Source organism: Salmo salar, chromosome ssa14, assembly GCF_905237065.1.
Source record: "Salmo salar chromosome ssa14, Ssal_v3.1, whole genome shotgun sequence".
In the NCBI taxonomy this organism is placed as follows: domain Eukaryota; kingdom Metazoa; phylum Chordata; class Actinopteri; order Salmoniformes; family Salmonidae; genus Salmo; species Salmo salar.
The window spans coordinates 98413341-98427965 of record NC_059455.1 but is presented as its reverse complement, the minus strand read 5'-3'; the positions used below and the strand labels follow the sequence as shown (position 1 = coordinate 98427965).

At 44.3% G+C, this 14625-nt stretch overlaps 1 protein-coding gene across 1 annotated transcript in view; it reads right to left on the bottom strand.

Annotated features, from left to right (window-relative positions):
* Window positions 1-14625, bottom strand: part of csmd2 (CUB and Sushi multiple domains 2) — a 776204-nt gene that overhangs the window by 64153 nt on the left and 697426 nt on the right. The window contains exons 51-55 of the mRNA XM_045695078.1: window positions 10730-10915; window positions 8016-8210; window positions 6846-7019; window positions 6449-6622; window positions 5875-6048 (exon numbers count right to left, since the gene is read on the bottom strand). Coding sequence (XP_045551034.1) covers window positions 5875-6048; window positions 6449-6622; window positions 6846-7019; window positions 8016-8210; window positions 10730-10915 — 903 coding nt within the window. The remainder of the gene's footprint in view (window positions 1-5874; window positions 6049-6448; window positions 6623-6845; window positions 7020-8015; window positions 8211-10729; window positions 10916-14625) is intronic.

Sequence of the window (14625 nt, the reverse complement as noted above, 5' to 3'; positions counted from 1 at the left end):
CATACCACACCAACAGATCTACGGATGATGCAATCGCCATCGGATTGCGCACTGCCCTATCCAATCTGGACAAGATGAATACCAATGTAAGAATGCTGTTCATTGACTACAGCTCAGCCTTCAACCTCCAAGCTCATCACTAAGCTCGGGGCCCTGGGTCTGAACCCCTTTCTTGTATAACAGGTTTGGTTATGTTTCCACTTGCCTCTAAAGAAAGGTGTATTTAATGTTCAAGCATTCTTATTGGTTGGTTCAACTCTGATGACAATAAGGCTTGTTGTGATTGGCCCCGCTTGCAGATAGGGGGAGATCGCGAACGTCAGGTCTTCCCAATATGAAAATGTGATCCAAGGGGTAGGTCACGTTCTGAATACTGTTTTATATTTTACAATGTGTACAAGTTTGCTGTACATTACTGATTTATACGTGTGTGGGTATATGGTACCTGTTAGGGATTGAGGGGCTTTCTGGGATGTGCTTTGGCATATGATTGCTGTAAATAAGTGTGTTAGCTAGCATACACCGACGTAATGGTCACATAAGCCCACTGCTAATACAGTTGTCTTCATGCTACAGATTTTACCATCGACAACCATCAACACCATTAAGCCGCACAACTAACGTGCTGTTTCCTATTTAACAACAGAAATAAATTATGCTCAACTGGGACCACTGGCTGATGTGCTTTATTTGGACAAAACACAACGCAAGGAGAGTACGATTTACATCTGTTACACTTGTGCAACTAGGATTTCCTGACGGGCCGACCCCAGTTGGGGAAAGTAGGCAACAACACCTCCGCCATGCTGATCCTGAAACCCACAAGGGTGCGTGCTCAGCCCCCTCTCCCTGTACTCCCTGTTCATCCATGACTGCGTGGCCATTCATATCTCCAACTCAATCATCAAGTTTGTTGTCGACACAACAGCGGTAGGCCTGATTACCAACAACAACGAGACAGCCTACAGGGAAAAAGTGAGGGGCCTGGTGGAGTGGTGGCAGGAAAATAACCTCTCCCTCAACGTCAACAAAATGAAGGAGCTGATCATCCACAACGTTGGGGCCGCAGTGGAGAAGGTGAAAAGCTTGTCAGCACATCACTGACATTCTGAAATGGTCCATTCACACAGACAGTGTGGTGAAGAAGGTGCAGGAGGCTTAATTCATTTGGCTTGGCCCCTAAGAAACTTCTACAGATGCACAATTGAGTGGCTCCTGTCAGGCTGTATTACCACCTGTTACAGCAGTTGCCCTGTCTACAAGCGGAGGACTCTCCAGAGGGTGATGCGGTCACCTGTTCACCCAGCTATCATCTAGAAGGCGGAGACAGTACAGGTGCATCAAAGCTGGGACCGAGAGACTGGAAAAACAGTTTCGATCTCCAGGCCATCAGACTGTTAAATACACTAGTAGCTCTGAACCTTAGTCACTGGTCTAGCCAGCTACCACTCGGTACTCTACCCTGCACCTTCTGCCCTATGCACATAGTCATTGAATGCTGGTCACTTTAATAATGGAACACTGGTCACTTCAGTGAGGTCAGTAAGGTCAAAGTGGAATTGTGTTTTTAGAAATGTTAACAAATTCATTAAAAATGAAAAGCTGAAATGTATTGAGTCAACAAGTGTTTAACCCCTTTTTTTATGGCCAGCCTAAATAAGTTCAGGAGTAGAAGTGTGCAATAATAGTGTTTAACATGATTTTTGAATGACTACTTAATCTCTGTACCCCCCACACACACAATTATCTGTAAGGTCCCTCAGTCGAGCAGTGAAATCCAAACACAGATTCAACCACAAAGACCAGGGAGGTTTTCCAATGCCTCGCAAAGAAGGGCACCTATTGGTAGATGGGTAAAAAAAACACAGACATTGAATATCCCTTTGAGCATGGTGAAGCTATTAATTACACTTTAGATGGTGTATCAATACACCCAGTCACTACAAAGCTACAGGCCTCCTTCCTAACTCAGTTGCCAGAGAGGAAGGAAACCGCTCACCATGATGCCAGTGGGGACAGTTACAGAGTGTATTTGCTGTGATAGGAGAAAACTGAGGATGGATCAACAATATTGTAGTTACTCCACAATACTAACCTAAATGAAAGAGTAAAAAGAAGGAAGCCTGTACAGAATACAAATATTCCAAAACATGCATCCTGTTGCCAATAAGGCACTAAAGTAAAGTACCACGTGAGTACCACGTTCCATATTTGTCAAGCATGGTGGTGGCTGCATCATGTTATGGGTATTCATGTCATCGGCAAGGACTAAGGAGTTGTTTTAGGATGAAAATAAATGGAATAGAGCTAAGCACAGGCAAAATCCTAGAGGAAAACCTGGTTCAGTCTGCTTTCCAACAGACACGGAGACAAATTCACCTTTCAGCAGGACAATAACCTAAAACACAAGGCCAAAAATACACTGGAGTTGCTTACCAAGACACATCAAATCAAAATCGTATTGGTCACATACTGTACACAATGTTTAGCAGATGTTATTGCGGGTGTAGCGAAATGCTTGTGTTTCTAGCTCCAACAGTGCAGTAGTATCTAACAATTCACAACAATAGAGACAAACCTAAGTAAAATAATTGAATTAAGAAATATATGAATATTAGAATGAGCAATATCGGAGTGGTATTCATTAAAACACAGTAGAATATATTACAGTATACACATAGAAAATGAGTAAACATTATTAAAGTGACCAGTGATTCCATGTCTATGTATATGGGGCAGCAGCCTCTAAGGTTCAGGGTTGAGTAACCGGGTGGTAGCCGGCTAGTGATGGCCTTGAGATAAAAAGCTGTTTTCAGTCTCTCGGTCCCAGCTTTTATGCACTTGTACTGACCGAGTCTTCTGGATAGTAGTGGGGTGAACAGGCCGTGATACAGCCGTGATACAGCCCGACAGGATGCTCTCAATTGTGCATCTATAAACGTTTTTTGAGGGTCTTAGGGACCAAGCCGAATTTCTTCAGCCTCCTGAGGTTGAAGAGGTGCTGTTGCCTTCTTCACCACACTGTCTGTGTGGGTGGACCATTTCAGATTGTGAGTGATGTGTACGCTGAGGAACTTGAAGCTTTTCACGTTCTCCTCTGCGGTCCCGTCGATGTGGATAGGGGCGTTTTCCTTCGGCTGTTTCCTGAAGTCCACGATCAGCTCCTTCATTTTGTTGAGGGATAGGTTATTTTCATGGCACCACTGTTGTGTCGTCTGAAAACTTGATGATTGAGTTAGAGGCGTGCGTGGGCACGCAGTCACAAGTGAACACTGAGTACAGGAGGGGGCTGAGTACACCCCCTTGTGGGGCCCCCGTGTTGAGGATCAGCGAAGTGGAGGTGTTGTTTCCTATCTTCACCACCTGGGGGGCGGCCCGTCAGGAAGTCCAGGACCCAGTTGCACAGGGCGGGGTTCAGATCCAGGGCCTCGAGCTTAATGATGAGCTTGGAGGGTACTATGGTGTTGAAGGCTGAGCTATAGTCAATAATCAGCATTCTTACATAGGTATTCCCTCTTGTCCAGATGCGATAGGGCAATGTGCAATGTGATGGCGATTGCATCGTATGTTGATCTATTGGGGCGGTACGCAAATTCAAGTGGGTCTAGGGTGTCAGGTAGGGTGGAGGTGATATGATCCTTAACTAGCTGAGGACGCGACTAGTGATTCCGTTTTGTCTGTTTGAGGGAATAACTACACTGTTTGGTATTCAACCACATCGCCATGGTTACATTTTTTTAAACATTTTTAGTCATTTAGCAGACGCTCTTATCCAGAGCAACTTACAGTAGTGAATGCATACATTTCATACTTTTTTTTTCTCCGTACTGGTCCCCCGTGGGAATCAAACCCACAACCCTGGTGTTGCAAACACCATGCTCTACCAACTGAGCCACACGGTGGTTCGCGCTTTCAGATTTGTTGAGCATGCTGCCCTCTCTCCACGGTTTCTGGTTTGGTTTTAATATATATTAATCATAGTGGGGACAACATCCCCTAAACACTTCCTGATGAACTCAGTCATCGTATTTGTGTCTTCCTGAATGTTATTCTCTGAAACTACAAGGAACATATCCCAGTCCGAGTGATCAAAAACATCTTCAAGCACAGATTCCGATTGTTCAGACCAGAATATACCTTAGCACGGTTACTTCCTGTTTGAGTTTCTGCCTATAAGAGAGCAGCAGGAGGAGCAAAATAGAGTCTTGATCTGATTTGCCCGAAGGGAGGGCGGGGGCAGCGTGAGTACTACAGTCAATGTGTTGATAGAACTTTCCTCAAATTTGCTTAAAATGTTAAAATCCCCAGCTACAATTAATGCTGCATCAGGATATGTGGACAGTATATTCGGAGAGAGCCAATATTCCATGAAACAGAGTATGTTAAAGTCTCTGATGTCTCTCTGGAAGGAGATCCTCGCCCTGAGCTCGTCTACTTTATTGTCCAGGGACTGAACATTAGTGAGTAATATACTCGGTAGCGGTGGATGGTGTGCACGAATAGAAGTCCACTCCAAATACCTCATATTGGATCAGCCTCTGGGATAAGTTAAATTGCCCTGGGGGGATACGAACAAAGGACCCAGTTTGGGAAAGTCATATTTCTGGTCGTAATGCTAGTGGTTTACCGCTTAGGAGCTAGAAGCAGAACTCTACTCTCTGTCAGCACTATCCTCACCTGACAGGTAGTTCCACATAGTCGCTGGGCTTTCATTTGAGTGATGGCTAGCTTGACTGGCAAATCCGCGTGTTTGTTTGTGGCCAGCGAACATTTATATAGAGAACTCTAAATGATCTGTGCCATTTGAGTTTGAAAATGACAACTGCATTCTGTGTCCTGCAACAGACAGAAACCTAAGATAAAAGCAACGAAAAGTAAATTAGGGGGGGGGGTACGAACAAAGGACCCAATTCGGGAAAGTTGTATTCCTGGCCATAATTCTGGTGAGAGACTGAATGTTCCTGAGTGGCCTAGTTACAGTTTTGACTTAATAAATCGGCTTGAACATCTATGACAAGACTTTAAATGTCTGTCTAGCAATGATTAACAAGCAACTTGAACAGAGCTTGAAGAATATTCTAAATAATTGTTTAATGAATATTGTACAATCTATATGTGCAAAGCTCTTAGAGACTTACCCAGAAAAACTCACAGCTATAATCGCTGCCAAAGGTGATTCTAACATGTATTGACTCAGGCGTTTAAATACTTATGTAAATGAGATATTTCAATATTTCATTTTCAACAAATTTACAAACATTTCAAAAAACATTGTCCATGTCATTACAGGGTATTGTGTGTAGATGGGTAAGAAAAAAAATCTATGTATTCCATTTTGAATTCAGGCTGTAACAACAAAATGTGGAATAAGTCAAGGGGTATGAATACTTTCTGAAGGCGCTGTATATGCCTACAAGAATCAAGACATTTAACGGGTCTGGGCGACTAAACATTCCAAGTCTCCAGAAAGGTGACATCACTGCGCTAAACTAAACTAGCTCTGAGCTTGCTAGCTGACACATGCACAACACACCCCAACGTCTCTGTCAATATCACTGACCAATATGAGCAAAGACATTTTACGGGCGACAGTAATGCTAAGTTCTTTAATTCTACGGAAAGATAACAGTACTCTGCGAAGCTAAACTAAACTAAACTAAACTAAACTAATCTAGCTAAACTAAACTAATCTAGCTATCTGACATGCAACGTCAGCCTCACAGATTAAGCCAGGAAATACGCTTTTTTGTCCAGACATCTTTATTCAACACTTTATGTGTAAATATTACCTACACATCCCATACGTGGCTCACCTCTTTCCCATAGCAGGGAACGAAAATAATACAGTCCTCTCTGTACATTCTCCAGACTTACTTTTACACTTGGGTAGGGTGTTGCTCCACTGTCCGTTGGACTGGCAGTGAGACTTGACAGCCCCCTGTAGGACGTAGCCGGTGTTGCACGCGAAGCGCACAATATCGTTCAGGTTGAACTGCGTTCCCTGGGTAAAGCCAAAGGTAGGGTTGCCCGGATGACCACATGTGATCGCTATGGAGACAAGAAAAAAATATACACAATATCTATCGCTTAACATGTCTGAAGTTATTAGAAGCTGTCAACACTATCCCGAAACACATCAGTCATATGTTTTCAAATATTATTCCACCTTAGCCAGTAGGTCCCTAGTCCTAGCCAATGATATTCATGACTCTATAGGAAAACGCTAATCTATAAATCCCCATACACCTATCAGGAGACACTCGGGTTGCACAATTCCGCAAACTTTCCCAGAATACACTGGTTTCCCAGAAATCCCGGTTGGAGAATTCCTGTATTGCTTTTAACCCCTCCTAATTCTGGGAATGTTCCAACTGGGATTTCTGTAAAAGCCTGGTAGATTATTTTTTTTTTCAATCCATAAGCAAAGCCACTATCTCTGGGTACTTACGGACACAGACAGGGGTGCGTCCGGACCAGCGGTGGTCCTGTTCGCAGATGCGTACAGACACCCCGATGAGTCTGAATCCCGGGTTACACTGGTAGACCACACTACCTCTGTAGTTATAGTTCTCTCCTATGATCTGACCGTTCACTATCGGTTCTGGGGTACCACAGTGACCCGCTAGAGAGGAGGGACAGAACAGAGAGAGACAAAGAATACAGTCACATATGTATACAGGGCTATATTCTGTTTGTCATAAATAAGTTATATAGTCATATAAAACACAATGGTTGACCAAACACTATGATCTGGTTCTTTATGAAAAATAGCTTGAAATACAAAATGAGATTGAACTGGTTAAAATTTGGTTGTAACTTTCTCTAGCTGGTTCTGGTTCTCTTACCGAGACACTGGACCTGAGATCCACTCCAGAGGCCATTGGACATGCACTCTCTGACCCGGGAACCAACCAGCGTATAGCCTGTGTTACAGGAGAAGATGGCTGTCGCTCCGAACACAGTCAGAGTCCCGATCTTATTCCCATTCGGAGGAGTGCCCAGGTCCCCACAGGAGATTACTGAGGAGGAGAGGAGAGGAGAGGAGAGGAGAGGAGAGGAGAGGAGAGGAGAGGAGAGGAGAGGAGAGGAGAGGAGAGGGAGAGGAGAGGAGAGGAGAGGAGAGGAGAGGGAGAGGAGAGGAGAGGAGAGAGAGGGGAGAGGAGAGGAGAGGAGAGGAGAGGAGAGGAGAGAGAAGGGGAGAGGAGGGGAGGAGAGGAGAGGAGAGGAGAGGAGAGGAGAGGAGAGGAGAGGAGAGGAGAGGAGAGAGAAGGGGAGAGGAGGGGAGAGGAGGGGAGAGGGGAGGAGGCAAGCAGAATAAAAAATTAATCCTAAAACAACAACAAAACACATTCATCTGTTCAACTTCGTTTATTTCATTTGGGTAATTGTTTTGTTTTGATGTCATCCATTTTGTTGGATCAAGGTTTCCTTTCTCCATTCATCAAGGCTAACATTTCTCTCTCTCCTCTCTGCGTTCATCAAGGCCAATCTTTCTCTCTCTCCTCTCTGCGTTCAATCAATCTTCCTTTCGGGGCGGCAGGGTAGCCTAGTGGTTAGAGCGTTGGACTAGTAACCGAAAGGTTGCTGGATCGAATCCCTGAGCTGACAAGGTAAAAATCTGTCGTTCTGCCCCCTGAACAAGGCAGTTAACCCACTGTTCCTAGGCAGTCATTGAAAATAAGAATTTGTTCTTAACTGACTTGCCTAGTTAAATAAAAGGTAAAACAATTATAATCATTCTACATCTCCTCTGTGTTCATCAAGGCCAATCATTCTCTCTCTCTCCTCTGTGTTCATCAAGGCCAATCTTTCTCTCTCCTACCTCAATATGAGTACATGTAAAGAAAGCATTAGTCAGGTGAATTAACACTGATAATGTTGTCCATGGTAAATCTATTTCATTTATCGTGTCTTTCTCATTCTGCTACATCATCTAAAGCACAACTTGGCTGAAAGCAAAACGGCCGATTTTACTGCTCTACAATGCATCGTGGGAGATGTAGATTCTGACTCACTCTCGCAGGCCGGCCGGGGCTCTGGGTAGTCCCAGGTGCTGTTGGCCTGGCAACGGATGACCCTCTGACCCTTGTAGTAATATCCGGGGTCACAGATGAGCATCATCATCGCGTCGTACAGGCTCTGAGACCCGTAGATCAGCCTCCATCTCCCGTGATCCACAGCAGAGTGGCCTATGTCAGGGCAGGTCACCGCTGCAAAGGTCAGGGGTCAGATACACATAGGTCACAGGTGAGAAATGACTAACTGAACTGTTTTTAAGATGTGAAATTACTTGTTTTTATTTTATCAATAGGCAATATACTGTATGTCTCAGTCTATTCATCTGTATGACACGTTACTTACTGATGCTCGTTCATTATTTGTTTTTCTTATCTGTTTTTAAAGAAAACTTTTTTCTTTTAGGCATTTTCAGAAAACTGCATTGTTGGTTAAGGGCTTGTAAGTAAGCATTTCACTGTGAGGTCTACTACATCTGTTGTATTCAGCATTTCACTGTAAGGTCTACTACACCTGTTGTATTCAGCATTTCACTGTAAGGTCTACTACACCTGTTGTATTCAGCATTTCACTGTGAGGTCTACTACACCTGTTGTAGTCAGCATTTCACTGTAAGGTCTACTACACCTGTTGTATTCAGCATTTCACTGTAAGGTCTACTACACCTGTTGTATTCAGCATTTCACTGTGAGGTCTACTACACCTGTTGTATTCAGCATTTCACTGTAAGGTCTACTACACCTGTTGTATTCAGCATTTCACTGTGAGGTCTACTACACCTGTTGTATTCAGCATTTCACTGTAAGGTCTACTACACCTGTTGTATTCAGCATTTCACTGTGAGGTCTACTACACCTGTTGTATTCAGCATTTCACTGTGAGGTCTACTACACCTGTTGTATTCAGAATATCACTGTGAGGTCTACACCTGTTGTATTCAGCATTTCACTGTGAGGTCTACTACACCTGTTGTATTCAGCATTTCACTGTGAGGTCTACTACACCTGTTGTATTCAGCATTTCACTGTAAGGTCTACTACACCTGTTGTATTCAGCATTTCACTGTGAGGTCTACTACACCTGTTGTATTCAGCATTTCACTGTAAGGTCTACTACACCTGTTGTATTCAGCATTTCACTGTGAGGTCTACTACACCTGTTGTATTCAGCATTTCACTGTAAGGTCTACTACACCTGTTGTATTCAGCATTTCACTGTGAGGTCTACTACACCTGTTGTATTCAGAATATCACTGTGAGGTCTACACCTGTTGTATTCAGCATTTCACTGTGAGGTCTACTACACCTGTTGTATTCAGCATTTCACTGTGAGGTCTACTACACCTGTTGTATTCAGCGCAAGTGACAAATAACATTTTATTTGATTGGATTTTAATAGTTGACACTTTATTATATTTAGTCGTCAAAGTACATTTAAAATGGCCACAATAAAAGCCCGAACTAGCGAACCTCATTTTCTAAGTTATTTATAATCTAAACATGACACAAGCTTGGCAGAGACACCTCGTTATTGGATATTTAGTGATATTTTAGTGACTCTTGGACACAAGGAGTGTAAGGGGATTTATCTCTCCCCAAATGAACACATACAACAGTCTTAAATTGAAATGTTCCTGGCTCTGAACCCTGTCACAACTCTAATTGCAAGATCAAATCCCCGAGCTGACAAGGTAAAAATCTGTCGTTCTGGCCCCTGAACAAGGCAGTTAACCCCCACTGTTCCTCGGTAGGCTGTCATTGTAAGATAAGAATTTGTTCTTAACTGACTTGCCTAGTTAAATAAAGGTAAAATAAGATTTAAACATCATCATCATCGGTGCCAGGCACGCTGGTTCCATTATCTCAGAAAAGTCCGCTCTCGTGTGCTTTTCACGCATGACAGTGTCTAGGAGAATGGCGCGACAAACAAAAAAACAGTCCTGTGGGCAAAAACTGCTCGTTGATAAGACCGGTCGAAGGACAACGGCAAGAACTGTGCATGTTTACAGGTGGGCCGCAAATAACGGCGCAGTACAACAGTGGTGTGCAGAATACCCCCATCTCGGAGCGCACAACTAGTCGGTCCTTATCACAGATGGGCTATTGCAGCTGAGGCCCACACAGGGTTCCACTCCTACCAGCTAAAAACGAAGGAGGAGCAGCTCCAGTGGGGCATTGCGATCACCAACACTGAGGACTGAAAAAACATCGCCTGGTACGACAAATCCCGGTGCCTGGTGCGTCATGCTGATGGCAGAGTTAGGATTTGGGCGTAAGCAACATGAGTCCATGGCCCCCATCCTGCCTGGTGCCATGCTGATGGTCAGGATTTGGGCGTAAGCAGCATGAGTCCATGGCCCCCATCCTGCCTGGTGCCATGCTGATGGTCAGGATTTGGGCGTAAACAGCATGAGTCCATGGCCCCCATCCTGCCTGTCGCGTCATGCTGATGGTCAGGATTTGGGCGTAAGCAGCATGAGTCCATGGCCCCCATCCTGCCTGGTGTCAACGATACAGACTGGTGGTGGTGATGGAATGTTTTTCCTGGCACACATTGGGTCCCTTGATAGCAAATTGAGCAAATGTAAAATCTATGCCCCAGAGAATTCAGGCTGTTCTGGAGGCAAAGTGTGCGTGTGTGTGGGGGGGGGGCAAACGTGTACCTAATAAGCGAAGTATAGGAATGTCAACTCCAACCATTGAGGACTACTCACGTATGCAGCGGGGTGGGGCCTCATTGGAGCTCCACCTCCCAGACAACTGACAGATGACTGACATGGCCAGGGGGCTGGCCAATCGGAAACCGGGATTACACTGGTACATGGCCCTGGCACCAAGAGTGAAGTCCTGCCCGACAATACTACCGTTTACTGGAGGTATAGGCATCCCACAAGCCATCACTGAAAGAGAGAGGGAGGGAGGGAGGGAGGAGGCAAAGGGGGAGGGAGAGTGAGAAAGAGAGATAGAAAGAGAAATGGAGAGAGATACAGTGAGAGAGCGAAAAAAAACAACATAACAAAATTAAAAACAGAGCTGTTTGGATGTGGATTTAACCAAGATGGAATACAGGATTATTTCACCTTCAGGCAAAGAACTGGCAGCGACAAAGCACATGACATAAAAACTACCCTGGAGGCTTTTCAATAACCATCTCTGTATGCATAGAGCTTCTCTCACAACATGCCCCTTGTACAAATTCTCTCACTCTCACAAGCATTATCGTGGCATAAACATTAGTTTGCCCCCCCCCTCCTTCCCGTCTGCGCTCGGGTAAACATAACCTGTCTGCATCTCAAATGGCACCCTATTCCCTACCAGAGCCCTGGTCAAACGTAGTGCACTAAGTAGGGAATAGGGTGGCATTTGGGACTCTGTCAGTAGAGAGCTACGTAATTCAGACGACTACAGATCACACCTGCAGTTGACTTTCGAGGCACACAATGGCCGCCCCGCTGTTACCAATTTCCACATTCACTGCTGTTGTTGATACAGCGTCACCGCAACTGTTGATACAGCTGGTCACCGGAGTAGGGCTGTGGGGCAATTGAAACCCTTAGGTTTTGTTTCTGAGAGAAAGCATATTATAGGAAAACTTTATGGGAAATGGTCTTTGGTTTTTACAACGGGTAGTTTTGAGAGTAATAGATGGGGCTTTAATAAAGAGCAGCTTGGATTTCGGAGGAAACATTTCAAATGTTTCCGTGTCTACGTGATTTCCTGGTGTCTTACAGGATCTTTATTCTATCAACCAATCAAAATCTTCCATCAAACAATCAAATCTTCCATCAACCAATCAAAATCTTCCATCAAACAATCAAATCTTCCATCAACCAATCAAAATCTTCCATCAAACAATCAAACCTTCCATCAACCAATCAAATCTTCCATCAACCAATCAAATCTTCCATCAAACAATCAAATTTTCCATCAAACAATCAAATTTTCCATCAAACAATATGTGTGAACTATCATAAATGTGTGACCTACTTTTCAGAATTGGGGCATAAAAATGAATTCCATAAACTTTTTCATAGATAACAATCACCATGTTATTCATTTCGACTCTTTCCCCCTCAAGGAACTCTTCACATTATGTCACTTTATCCAGAAAGTCAATTAGTAAATGTTTACATTTTTATTAAGCTATTCATTTTGCTAAATAAAAAGGATGTAACTTCTGTGACAAAATGTTAACGTGACCTCTTCAGTTAAGTCATGGTCACCAAGTCCCTGTTTACAATTCAACCCACACCGCCCACAGCAGAATCAAAACAGTAGTGGATCCCCACACCTCCATCAATACATTAGAGGATCCCCACACCTCCATCAATACATTAGAGGATCCCCACACCTCCATCAATACATTAGAGGATCCCCACACCTCCATCAATACATTAGAGGATCCCCACACCTCCATCAATACATTAGAGGAATCCCCACACCTCCATCAATACATTAGAGGATCCCCACACCTCCATCAATACATTAGAGGATCCATACACCTCCATCAATACATTAGTGGATCCCCACACCTCCATCAATACATTAGAGGATCCCCACACCTCCATCAATACATTAGAGGATCCCCACACCTCCATCAATACATTAGAGGATCCCCACACCTCCATCAATACATTAGAGGATCCCCACACCTCCATCAATACATTAGAGGATCCCCACACCTCCATCAATACATTAGAGGATCCCCACACCTCCATCAATACAGTAGTGGATCCCCACACCTCCATCAATACATTAGAGGATCCCCACACCTCCATCAATACATTAGAGGATCCCCACACCTCCATCAATACATTAGAGGATCCCCACACCTCCATCAATACATTAGTGGATCCCCACACCTCCATCAATACATTAGAGGATCCCCACACCTCCATCAATACATTAGAGGATCCCCACACCTCCATCAATACATTAGAGGATCCCCACACCTCCATCAATACATTAGAGGATCCCCACACCTCCATCAATACATTAGAGGATCCCCACACCTCCATCAATACATTAGAGGATCCCCACACCTCCATCAATACATTAGAGGATCCCCACACCTCCATCAATACATTAGAGGATCCATACACCTCCATCAATACATTAGAGGAATCCCCACACCTCCATCAATACATTAGAGGATCCCCACACCTCCATCAATACATTAGAGGATCCCCACACCTCCATCAATACATTAGAGGATCCCCACACCTCCATCAATACATTAGAGGATCCATACACCTCCATCAATACATTAGAGGATCCCCACACCTCCATCAATACATTAGAGGATCCCCACACCTCCATCAATACATTAGAGGATCCCCACACCTCCATCAATACATTAGAGGAATCCCCACACCTCCATCAATACAGTAGAGGAATCCCCACACCTCCATCAATACATTAGAGGATCCCCACACCTCCATCAATACATTAGAGGATCCCCACACCTCCATCAATACATTAGAGGATCCCCACACCTCCATCAATACATTAGAGGATCCCCACACCTCCATCAATACAGTTGTGGATCCCCACACCTCCATCAATACATTAGAGGATCCCCACACCTCCATCAATACATTAGAGGATCCCCACACCTCCATCAATACATTAGAGGATCCCCACACCTCCATCAATACATTAGAGGAATCCCCACACCTCCATCAATACATTAGAGGATCCCCACACCTGCATCAATACATTAGCGGATCCATACACCTCCATCAATACATTAGAGGATCCCCACACCTCTATCAATACATTAGAGGATCCCCACACCTCCATCAATACAGTAGAGGATCCATACACCTCCATCAATACATTAGAGGATCCCCACACCTCCATCAATACAGTAGAGGATCCATACACCTCCATCAATACATTAGAGGATCCCCACACCTCCATCAATACATTAGAGGATCCCCACACCTCCATCAATACATTAGAGGAATCCCCACACCTCCATCAATACATTAGAGGAATCCCCACACCTCCATCAATACATTAGAGGATCCCCACACCTCCATCAATACATTAGAGGATCCATACACCTCCATCAATACATTAGAGGATCCATACACCTCCATCAATACATTAGAGGATCCCCACACCTCCATCAATACATTAGAGGATCCCCACACCTCCATCAATACATTAGAGGATCCCCACACCTCCATCAATACATTAGAGGATCCCCACACCTCCATCAATACAGTAGAGGATCCATACACCTCCATCAATACATTAGAGGATCCCCACACCTCCATCAATACAGTAGAGGATCCATACACCTCCATCAATACATTAGAGGATCCCCACACCTCCATCAATACATTAGAGGATCCCCACACCTCCATCAATACATTAGAGGAATCCCCACACCTCCATCAATACATTAGAGGAATCCCCACACCTCCATCACTACATTAGAGGAATCCCCACACCTCCATCAATACATTAGAGGATCCCCACACCTCCATCAATACATTAGAGGATCCATACACCTCCATCAATACATTAGAGGATCCATACACCTCCATCAATACATTAGAGGATCCCCACACCTCCATCAATACATTAGAGGATCCCCACA